This window comes from Ovis canadensis, chromosome 21 (genome assembly GCF_042477335.2).
Source record: "Ovis canadensis isolate MfBH-ARS-UI-01 breed Bighorn chromosome 21, ARS-UI_OviCan_v2, whole genome shotgun sequence".
In the NCBI taxonomy this organism is placed as follows: domain Eukaryota; kingdom Metazoa; phylum Chordata; class Mammalia; order Artiodactyla; family Bovidae; genus Ovis; species Ovis canadensis.
This window is the reverse complement of record NC_091265.1, coordinates 27,262,886-27,275,274: the sequence shown is the minus strand read 5'-3', so window position 1 is coordinate 27,275,274 and position 12,389 is coordinate 27,262,886. Positions and strand designations below refer to the sequence as shown.

General features: G+C 39.1%; 1 protein-coding gene across 10 annotated transcripts in view; it reads right to left on the bottom strand.

Moving 5' to 3' along the window:
• The window catches only part of DLG2 (discs large MAGUK scaffold protein 2), a 2,361,423-nt gene that overhangs the window by 796,868 nt on the left and 1,552,166 nt on the right, over positions 1-12,389 (bottom strand). For all 10 annotated transcript variants that reach the window (XM_069564820.1, XM_069564810.1, XM_069564812.1 and 7 more), the window contains one exon: positions 6,399-6,449. In XM_069564820.1, coding sequence (XP_069420921.1) covers positions 6,399-6,449 — 51 coding nt within the window. The remainder of the gene's footprint in view (positions 1-6,398; positions 6,450-12,389) is intronic.

Below are 12,389 nucleotides of genomic sequence, written 5' to 3'. Positions count from 1 at the left end.
TTCATTGGATGTCTAACATCAATTCAAGTAATGGGGAGAAAGAACAGGGCAAGCTGGTGTGAAAAGAATTCCTGTTGGATTGATGTAAATTGTTCACTGAGACTGAGAAGCTAGGTTTTAAGCTTCCTCAGTGATCCTATAAATAATGCTTGTGAGAACTATCAAATTACCATGAAGGAAATATGAAGAATAAAAATGATGCATGCTATTCTAAACCTTTATATTAACTCCTTTAACATTCATAAGAGAAGGGATAGACTACCCACTCCAGTATTCTTGGGCTTCCTTTGTGGCTCTGCTGGTAAAGAATCTGCCTGCAATGTGGGAGACCTGGGTTCCATCCCTGGGTTGGAAAGATCCCCTGGAGAAGGGAAAGGCTACCCACTCCAGTGTTCTGGCCTGGAGAATGCCATGGACTGTATAGTTCATGGGGTTGCAAAGAATCAGACACTATGAGCGGCTTTCACTTTCAATAATCACAAAGGCCTTAGGAAGTGGTTATAAATACCTTAGTCTCATTTCCAGATGTGGAAATTGAGACACAAAAACGTTAAGTACTCAACTCAAAGTAACTTAGCCAGTAAGTGACAGAGCCAGAGTCAAACACAGGTCACGTGTCCCTGTTTCGCTGTACTTTCAGGGACTGAGCATCAGGCATAAACCCAAATAGTCATTGAATGCATACTGCATTCCAGACACTGTTCTAGGCGAACTGGATACAGAGTTGACTATCTATTTACATATAGCATATATTTAAGGAGGAGATAGATGTTAACAAAGTAGACAATACATAAATGAAATATATAAATAAATACTATAAACTTCAGATGTAAGGACAATTATAGGACAATAAAACTATGAGAAGGAAAAAAAAAAGTAGTGGGGAAGCTGCACTAACTTCAACGGAGTACAAAGGGGAGATTTTTCTGAGAAGGAGACATTTGAGTTGATATTTCCATGATGAAATGAGCAAATCTTATAAAGAGCCGAGGGGAGATTTTCCCAGGCACATAGAATATCATATATAAATGCCTCAGGTGAGCAAAGCTTGGCATGTGAGGAATGATGAGAAAGTCAGTGTGGTCGGAGTGAACTGTTCTAGGAGTTGAAGGTTAGGCCATAATATTGGGGAAAGAAGCAGAAGTCAGATTATATACAGCCTTGTAGGTGATGATAATGAGTGTAATTATTACCTCTTGGAGGGTTTTAGGAATAAAAGTGGTCTGATCAGGTTTCTACTTCAAAAAAAAAAAAAAAATCACTCTGGCTACCGTCTGGAAAAGAATTGGGCAGAAGCAGAAGCTATTACTGTGGTCCAGGTGTGGCGTGATATTGATTTGGACCAAGAGTCAGCAGAGTGCAAAGATGTGACTGATTTTGAAATATACTTTTATGGTAGCACCAATAAGACTTTCACCAGATACCAAGGGGAAAAGCGTAATTATACAAGACTTCTCGATACATTATTTTTGGCTTGAATTACAAGGAATATTATACAGTCAATGAGTTCAGATGATGAATTTTAAGAGAGAAGCAGCTTAGGCCCTGAGGACAGGAAGTACAGGGAAATCATGAATTCTGTTGGGAATATACCAAATTTGGGTACTGGGTTTCTGGAGTGTTCCTACATTTAGAGGAAGAACCAGCAAGGAGACTGAGAAAGGGCACCGATGAGATGGTAAATCAACAAGAGAGTGCTTTGTTCTGGAAGGCAAGATATGAACACCTTTGAGGAAGGAGGCAGAGACAGCTGCAGAGTGCTGCTGAGAAGTCAGGACTGAGAACTGAGGCTTGTATTGAGCAAGATGGAACTTGCTGTGACTTTGACAGGGACCGTTTTAGAGCTACCGTGAAGATGAAAACATGAATAGGTTAACATAAGAAAAGGAAGTACTAAAGTGGAGTTAATGCAGATAGACAGGTTTCCTAGATTTTTGGCTAAGCTCAATAGAACAACGAGGTAATAATGGATGAGGAATATTGGGACACATTTTTTTTAAGATGAGAGCTATTATCACGCTAAATTAAATTTATCCAGAAAAAAAAAAAAAAAAAGCAAGCGAGAAACTGCAGGAGAGAGAGGAGAAAACTCCAGAAGCAAATTCCTTGAATGGACAAGAGGTTATGGAGTCCCAGGTTACAAGCGAAGAGCTGGCCTTGGAAAGAATTAGGGAACAGAGAGAGCACACTAGTGAATCTGGTGGTAGGAAGTAAGGCGGTTTTCATTTGATGGCTTAGATTTTCTCAAGGACATATGGAGAGAAATTGATAGTTGAGAGCAAGGATGAGGGAGGGGGTGTTTGAGATTTGAGGAGATGAAATGAGATAGGAAACTGTTTTCCCAGAGACCGAGAAATGGATTTTTCTAAAGAAATTGCTAAGAACTGGTTGGTTGTTTTGAGAGTTCGTTTGAAGCCAACAGTTATAAATTTAAAGTGAGATGACTAGGTGCTTCTCTTGCCATGTCTAGTTGCTCGGGCGCTGGCATGGACTAATTAGGAAGGTGTAAGTCTAACCAAGGTAGGTTAACAAGGGCTGAGGTGACCACGAGAAAAGGAGAGAGGAGAAAAAGTGCTGAGTGTGTAAGATGGAAAATTAGAGTGACGGATCAGGGCACATAGGCCAAGGGGAGGAGGAGAGTGAGTGAAGCCAGATTCAAGGTCCCAGTGGGGAGAGGAGGTGTACTAGAACAAATGACAAGGACACAGAGGCGGTGGTGCTCAGAGAAGGTGATGCTCGAGAGGTCTTGGAAGCGGAACAGCTAAGGGCAAGGATAAGCTTCAGAGTGTGACTGAGACCCTTAGGGCGGGGAGTAAAGGAAGGGAGACAGCATGCAAGCTCATGAAGCGAGTGCGAACACACACTAGAACCCACCATCGTCTGACTCATAGAGAATGTTCTACCTCACATCACTGTTAGCGTCTATTTCTGACCTATAAAACCAGGGTAACTAAATGCTGTTACAGTCAAGGCGTATTTATGTGTAGGGTTTGGGGAGAGAGAGGTTGACCTCACAAGGGTGAGATCTGTGTAGTGGAAAGAGATCCTATGTTTAGAAGGCACTGCCATTGTCACCTTTTAATTCTTACTGGTTTTTAAACAAAGGCCTCCCACTTTGATTTCGCACTGCATCCTACAATTTATAAGGCTATTTCTGGACAGATGATCAGTGATTTAGGAGAAATATCTTCTCTCTCCTCATTTGGGTTGATTTTCCATAAACCTCACTTTTATTCATTTTGCATGCCTTTAAAACGATTTAACAAAGTTCATAATGGAAGTTTTAAAGAACTCATCTGTCAAACATTTACTTTTTAATGTAAATTTCCTTTTAAAGCCGTTCATAATAAAAATTAGGCTGGAAGTAAGGAAATTGCCTGACTAATGAAACTGAATAATTAGTAAACTGAATAAGAAAAAAAATAAGTTTAAATGTAGATCTAGAGTCTGAATTCATGCTTGGATGAGAGCACAGAAAAAATACTTACATTTTTATTTCTTAATATAAATGTATTGCATGTTTCCCTGGAGGAGAAAATTGCAATCCACTCCAGTATTCTTGCCTGAAAAATCCCATGGACAGAGGAGCATGATGGGCTACAGTCTGAAGGGGTAACAAAGAGTTGGGCATGACTGAGCACCTGAGAACTCACACATTGTGTGTTTATTATGGAAAGTGTAGAAAATAAATATAGACAAAAAGAAGTAACTAACAATTACCTCAAAATCCTTAACAAGAGTTAATAATTTTCAACATTTTGGTATGTATCCTTATTATGAATGTATATTATGCATATACAGATGAAGGTGAAAGAGGAGAGTGAAAAATGTGGCTTAAAACTCAATATTCATATAATTAAGATCATGGCATCCAGTCCCATAACTTCATGGCAAATAGATGAGGAAACAATGGAAACAGTGACAGACTTTATTTTCTTGGGCTCCAAAATCACTGTGGAGGTTACTGTAGCCATGAAATTAAAAGACACTTGTTTCTTGGAAGAAAAGCTATGACGACCTAGACAGAATATTGAAAAGCAGAGACATTACTTTGCCAACAAAGGTTCATTTAGTCAAAGCTAAGATTTTTTCCAGCAGTCATGTATGACTATGAGAGTTGGACCAGAAAGAAGGCTGAACACTGAATAACTTATGCTTTTGAACTGTGGTGCTGGAGAAGAGTCCCTTGGACTGCAAGCAGATCCAACCAGTCCATCCTAAAGGAAATCAGTCCTGAATATTCATCGGAAGGACTGATGCTGAAGCTCCAATACTTTGACCACCTGTTGCAAAGAGTCAACTCATTGGAAATGATGCTGGGAGAGACTGAGGGCAACAGAAGGGGGCGACAGAGGATGAGATGGTGGGATGGCATCATCAACTTAATGGACATAAGTCTGATCAAATTTCTGGGAACAGTCAAGGACAGAGAAGCCTGGTGTGCTGCAATCCACGAGGCGGCACAGAATTAGACGTGACAGAGTGATGGAGCAACAGCAACAATAAATGGCTGCTCCTATTTCCAGGCCCACTCAGTGGCAGCAGATATTAATCTTCCTTTTAAATGTTTTGCCAACTGGGTTGAGAAAAACTGTTTAATACCATTGTTTGTTTAATAGTAAGGCTGAGCAAGGTTCTGGATGCTATTGGCCTTTTCTTTTTTGATGAATATCCTGTTAATACCTTTCAGTCACCTTTTTCTAGGCGTTCTTTGGCCTTTTTTGGGCAGTCTTTGACCTTTTTTCTTATTCTTCTCTAAAACACCTTTATAATATAGGCTTACGGTACACAAAATCTCCCTAATTTTTCAAATCTTTGCCAAGGCCTGAACAACATGTTTTCTAAACTCTGCAGGGTTGCTGTGTTTTTCTCTATGAGCGAGGTTTTAAAATCCATCACATATTATTTTAAACGAAAAAAAAGGAAAAGCATGGTAATGGTAGTTAAGAAGATCACATTAATATCACATAAATGAAAATATAGTATCAGTTCAGTTCAGTCACTCAGTCGTGTCCGACTCTTTGTGACCCCACGAATTGCAGCATGCCAGGCCTCCCTGTCCATCACCAACTCCCGGAGTTCACTCAGATTCATGTCCATCAAGTCAATGATGCCATCCAGCCATCTCATCCTCTGTCGTCCCCTTCTCCTCCTGCCCCCAATCCCTCCCAGCATCAGAGTCTTTTCCAATGAGTCAACTCTTCTCATGAGGTGGCCACAGTACTGGAGTTTCAGCTTTAGCATCATTCCTGCCAAAGAAATCCCAGGGCTGATCTCCTCCAGAATGGACTGGTTGGATCTCCTTGCAGTCCAAGGGACTCAAAGAGTCTTCTCCAACACCACAGTTCAAAAGCATCAATTCTTCGGCACTCAGCTTTCTTCACAGTCCAACTCTCACATCCATACATGACCACTGGAAAAACCATAGCCTTGACTAGACGGACTTTTGTTGGCAAAGTAATGTCTCTGCTTTTGAATATGCTATCTAGGTTGGTCATAACTTTTCTTCCAAGGAGTAAGCGTCTTTTAATTTCATGGTTGCAGTCACCATCTGCAGTGATTTTGGAAGTTCCAAAAATAAAATCTGATACTGTTTCCACTGTTTCTCCATCTATTTCCCATGAAGTGATGGGACCAGATGCCATGATCTTTGTTTCTGAATGTTGAGCTTTAAGCCAACTTTTTCACTCTCCTCTTTCACTTTCATCAAGAGGCTTTTTAGTTCCTCTTCACTTTCTGCCATAAGGGTGGTGTCATCTGCATATCTGAGGTTTTTGATATTTCTCCCAGCAATCTTGATTCCAGCTTGTGCTTCTTGCAGCCCAGCGTTTCTCATGATGTACTCTGCATAGAAGTTACATAAGCAGGGTGACAATATAAAGCCTGATGTACTCCTTTTCCTATTTGGAGCCAGTCTATTGTTCCATGTCCAGAAAATACAGTATAACATATCTTAAAATGTATAGCAAAAGATTAAAAATGAAAACAATAGGAAAAAAAGTATTGATCCCTGGGTCAGGAAGATCCCCTGGAGAAGGGAATGGGAACCCGCTCTAGTATTCTTGCCTGGGAAATCCCATGGACAGAGGAGTTCATGGGGTCACAAAGAATCGAATACGACTAAGCAACTAACATTTTCACTTTCACATCACACAATCTCACTGACTATTTGGCTTTCCCTATTCATTTTTCCAAACCCTGGCCATGCAGTACACATAATGATAGTTCTGGTAGGTTGGTCGGCTTGTCTCCATGCCTTCCACTGCAAACACTTCATTAATATTTTCATTGTGAGCGTGTGTACAATACACATTTGCACATTTCCCCAAGACAACCCATTAGAAAGCAGAATGTGGAATGCAAGATTAGGGTTTTGGATTATTGGATTTTTTTCTTACCCTCTCCAATGTAATTTCTTCAAACTCATATTCAATTTCTGTCCCATTGACCTGTAAATAGGGGAAAAAAATAAAGAAAACTATTAAATACATTTTGAGGGGGAGAGAGCTGCATTTTAAATAACATTAGGGGGTCAAATTGCATCCTGGCTATGAATAAACCACACTCTATTGATGTTTGTGACCAAATGTTCTCTTCCAAATGAAATATAGTCCAAGGTGTTCTGAAATATGACTGAAACTCTACAAACAAAACAAAACAACAAAAACCCCCTGATTGTATCCTTTAGAATTTCTTGATGTTTGGGGGAGAGAAAACAGTACGAAATATGTACTGTGAGTTTAAAAGAGAAAGCCATCTGGGGCACTGTTACAATTGCAAGGGCAATTTTTCCCTAATATCTTTCAATTTTTCTATGGATAGACTCTAAAATATGACCTTAAGAATCAGTGGTAAGGGCAACACGACCATATTACATTTTTGGCTGTAAAACAACATTAAGAATGACCGTGTTAGATAAAGAATGCCTTCTCTTTATTGGTTCAAGCTCAGGTAATTTATCCCCATTATCCTCCTGCTATATTTGTTGAGAAGCCCTGACCCATGTAACCATGGCTTTGGTAGCCATGAGAAAAGAACAAACCAGGACATGCTTGAAATTCCTGGTGAGAAACCATTTTAACCATCCAACCGACCCTTAAATTGATTTGAACTTAGAGAGAGAAACACATTTTAAATATAGTCAGGCAACATAGAACATATGACTTAGATTTCAAGTGACATGAATACAGAACATATGAAGAGCTACTTTAAAATAATCTAACAAATATTAAATTCTCACTTTTCATCTATCACAGATCCTTCTCAGCCAGGCAAAATTTCTGAGCAGGGAAATTCTTGAATTGGCTTTTTTGTTGTTGTTGTTGTTAGACTATGTCTCAGCAACATTATTAACATTTAGAAATCAGTGAGAAAAAACTTATTTTCAAGTAAAAGTCCATGACTTTTATAAAATTCTAATTTTACTTTACTGTCCCTTCTTTATAAGAATTTAAACATAGATCTTGCATATTAAGAGCTTTATGGAGGCAAGAACCAGGCAGCCGCATTAACTAATGGAGCCTGACAAAAAAGAAATAATGAAGGGGAAAAAAAGTGAATGGATGAATGACTGAACTAAGTAAATTTATTTACCTGATTTATAAACACAGGCATTTATGGGTTCTCTTCCATAAGGAATTTGACTATGGTATCATTAACTGAAGGTATAATCATAACTATAATCAGCAAATATAAAGAACAATAGACTTTACTTATATGTGTCCACCAGACACTTAGAGCATGTTTTTGATTTTCTAATTATATGAGCTAATTGGTGAATCACATTTTATTGTGTTACTACATTATCAAACAGCCCTAAACCAAATTTGATTTTCTGGGCTTTAGCAACTTAATGACTCAGGGGAGAGAACTTGAAGATGTTAGAACTAAGCTTTAGCAACTTTACAGTTTTTTTAATTTTGTTTTTCACATGTAAAAATCAAAACTCAAACTCCCTGTGTGTTCCCATATTAATTCTTTTTTTTGGTCTTTTTTGTTTTTCAAAACTGTTCTTAGTTGACAAAGGAAGTCAGAAAGGGAAGGCTGAGTTAATGCAATGTGTTTTAATTCTCACAGTATGGCGCCATGAAGCTTTTCTTCACTTCATTGCTCTCTAGAGTGGAGCCCTTCACACTATTAAAGTGCTGCGAATTGCGGTGGGGGAAAAGAAAAACAGAAAACTTCAAAGAGAAGAAAACAACAAGCCTATGATAATAAATATCAGAGGAGAAAATTCTGTAAGGAAGTGCTTAACAGATAAGAATATTTTAGTGACATACATTGCATAGTTAGGGTCTACCAAAATCCTTCCTTAACATTTGTATGATCATATATGCTGAATTATAAATCCTAGAAGCATTATTTATACATATCCAAGTTTATATTCAAAAGTTCCCCAGACAGCTACATGAACTATTGATGGCTTTACATTTACTCCATGAGTCTTTAGTTTTCAACCCAAGAAAGCAATGCCATTTGCCTAATTCAATAGTATCCAGGATCTCTTTAAAGGAAGGGAAGAGGACATCCAGGTGGGGATATAATCTTCCTTTTAAAAGAAAATATTCCATGACTAGAACTGGATCTCGTGAAATTATAAAGGAGTGAAAGGATTTTAGCATAGGTGAGACAATATTTCAAGCTTTACTTGAGGAGCATTTAAAACACAGAATGACAGGAAAGATATTTAAGAGGTTCTAGAGTTTACTGCTTCATCACTAAGAGAGCATGATCTACGCTGCCTAAGGGCCCCTAAGAAAAGAAATCCTACACTAATACTTGGCAAAGACCTCGGGGGAAAGAATGAAATAAAAAGAACTAAGAATACTTCCATTTTAAACATAAGTGTTATAAAAATGGACTGTGATATTTGTGCCCATTTAGTAGCTTCCCAGGTAGAGCTTGCAGAAGGCAATGGCACCGCACTCCGGTACTCTTCGCTGGAAAATCCCATGGACGGAGGAGCCTGGAAGGCTGCAGTTCATAGGGTCACTGAGGGTCGGACACGACTGAGCGACTTCACTTTCACTTTTCACTTTCATGCATTGGAGAAGGAAATGGCAACCCACTCCAGTGTTCTTGCCTGGAGAATCCCAGGGACGGGGGAGCCTGGTGGGCTGCTGTCTATGGGGTCGCACAGAGTCGGACATGACTGAAGTGACTTAGCAGCAGCAGGTAGAGCTAGTGGTAAAGAATCCACCTGTCAGGGCAGGAGATGTGAGAGAAGCAGGTTTGATCCCTGGGTCAGGAAGATCCGCTAGAGAAGGGAATGGCAACCCTCTCCAGTATTCTTGCCTGGAAAATTCCATGGACAGGCTACAGTCTACAGGGTCACAAAGAGCTGGACACAACTGAACAACTGAGCACAAGCAGCACAAATACCTTTCCAGAGGAGTATACCAATTCAATAGTCTTTAAATACTTTTCATTCACATTTGCTTAGAGGAATAGTTGCTCACTAAGAGGTAAAGAGCCAAAAGGTATGAAAAGTAATTCCCTCTGAGCCATAATATTGTATATTCTTACTCTGAAAAACCAAGAAAAACTGTCCTGAAGGGCCTCCCATCATCTTCTGGGGGATTTACAGACAATCCATTGTCTCAGCTTGCCTTGATGGTCTCACTCTACTTCCAATTAGTTTAACAATATATGCCATTTAATTTAAAAACAAACAAACAAACAAAAAACGGGCTTTGGGGCTTCCCTGGTGGCTCAGTGGTAAAGAATCAGCCTGCCAATGAAGGAGACTCTGGTTCTATTTCTGGTCCAGGAAGATCCCAACATGCTGAGGAACAACTAAGCCCCTGTACCACAAGTACTGAGTCTTGTGACTCTAGAGTCCGGGAACCACAACTACCTAGCTGCAACTATTGAAGCCAGCACACCGCAACTATAGAAGAGACCCAGCTCACAGCTGGAGGAAAGCCCATGCAGCGACAAAGACCCAGACAGCCAAAAATAAATAAAATTATTATTATTTTTTTATAGGGGGCTTCCCAAGTTGTGCAGTGGCAAAGAATCTGTCTGCCAACACAGGAGATTCAAGAGACATGGGTTCAATCTTTGGGTCTGGAAGATCCCATGGAGGAGGGCATGGCAACCCACTCTAGTATTCTTGTCTGGAAAATTCCATGGACAGAGCCTGGCAGTCTACATTCCACAAAGGTTGCAAAGAGTTGAATGAGACTGAACACACATTCAATTTTGGCTTCCCTGGTAGCTCAGCAGTAAAGAATCCTCTTGCAATGCAGGAGATGCAGGCAGGAGACTGGTTTGATCCCTGGGTCAGGAAGATTCCCTGGAGAAAGAAAATGGCAACCTACTCCAGGATTCTTGCCTGGAAAATCGCAATCCATGGAGTCACAAAAGAGTCAGACATGACTGGGCAACTAAACAACAAACAACATTCTTCCTGAAAAATACTGCCAAATACAAGTTTTTACTTGGCTAACAATATCTCCTGTGAGGTTTAAGTACCCTGGTAATGTTTTATGCCACTGATGGTTTGCAGCCTGTACAGTTGCATGGAGATGGTTCCGGTTAACTCAGATCTGGCTCTGACCATCACCCAGCATCATCTCTCCTCCTGCAGAAGTGAGAGGACTGGCAGCTTTCTAGATGTGGAGGGTCAGTAAAGTACATGGAATTTCCCAGTTTTGAAATATGTTTTTGTTCAGATACTTGATTTTTCTGAACCTAATGGTTATGGAGTGTCAGCTGGTAGGTTTCCATGGTGGCTGGAAAATCAAATTGATGCCACATATTGTCCTGTCCTATCCTGCGCATCTAGCCTTCCTGGCCTCAGATGGAAGTTAAGACAAGAGCATAACCTATTCAAATTCAAACTTGGTATTTAAAATTCTAATTTCATAAACTTTGAATACTTTATATATGTTTTTCTCTCCCCAACAGTCTTTAGCTAATTTCACTGCTTTTTCCTTTTTTCCCCTTCAGTGCTATAGTAACCACCTGTCTGGGTGATAATATAATTTGATTTGAGATCTATTTTTATTTCCTGAAAAGAGGTTTTTCATGAATAAGACGTGAACTATTCCATGTTTTAATGTTCTTAACTGGAATCCTAAGTAATGATTCCTTTGAATTTTTTGTTCGTGTCTATATTGCAATTTCATTAAAACTAACAGCATTCTAAAATGTTAAGATGAATGAATTTTAGACATCCCCATATCACATATTAAAACAAATGCTGAAACACGAATATCAAAGTGTTGTCTTTTAGGACAAAGCAATTCTACCCTATGAGCAAGTATTGAGCTTGCATGATGTGCCAAGTGATATGGGAGGCACTGAGAAAATAAAGATTTTAGTATATTATTCCTATTCTCAAGAAACATACAGTCCTTATAGAGGTACCAAACACAAACAGTAAAACCTCACAGAAGTGTGATATCTAATATACAAAATAAGGAAATGAATTTGAGCCACAGCCCCTCTGTTGCCACATACAAGAGCTATACAGATCCATTTACTATTGGCTGTGTATATATATTTGATTCCTAAATCGTATAGAATATGACAGTAGTGGACTAATTCTGTCCATTATTATAAGTGATTATAATACAGTAAATAAGACATCTCAATCTTTTGGCTTTTAGCATATAAGGCTGAGTGATGAATTTCAACAATGGTTTAAAGCTATCTACGACAACTGGCTTAAAAAAAAAGTATCTATCCATATACTTATGCCATTTGTGTATCTTAAAAAAATTTATTTTTTTAAAATTGAAATATAACTGCTTTACAATGTCGTGTTAGTTTCTGCTGTACAACAAAGTGAACAGCTATATATGTATGCAGGTTAAAACAATAATTATACACCCATTAAAATGTCTAAAAATAAAAAGAGAAATTTTAGCTACAATAGCACATGATTATCTTTATGAAATTGTTGAGAAGAATAAATGAGAGAACACATCTCAGCTGCCTGGCACATAGTAGGTGTTCAGTAGCGAGAGCTATTCTAATGAGCTTTGGATTGACAGTCTGCAGGGTTACAAAATTTATTTGATCAAATATTGAATATTTACTCATTGTTCTCTCATTCTCTCTCATTGTGGCACAGGGGATCTTTGATCTTCACTGCGGCATGAGCGGTCTTTAGTTGTAGCATGAAGACTCTTAGTTATGGCATTGGGATCTAGTTCTCTGACTGTGGATTGGAATCTGGGCCCCTGCACTGGAGTTTGGAGTCTTAGCTACTGGGCTCCCAGGGAAGTCTCTATTTTCTTTTTAATATTCCCTTTCCCAGTTTGACCGTCATGTTGCTCTGTTACTGGCACTCACTTTCCCAAGGCTGATCTCGTTGCATCCTTCATATCCCATCTTCATGATATAAGACTTCATTTTACTCTTTTTTTTTTTTTGTACCC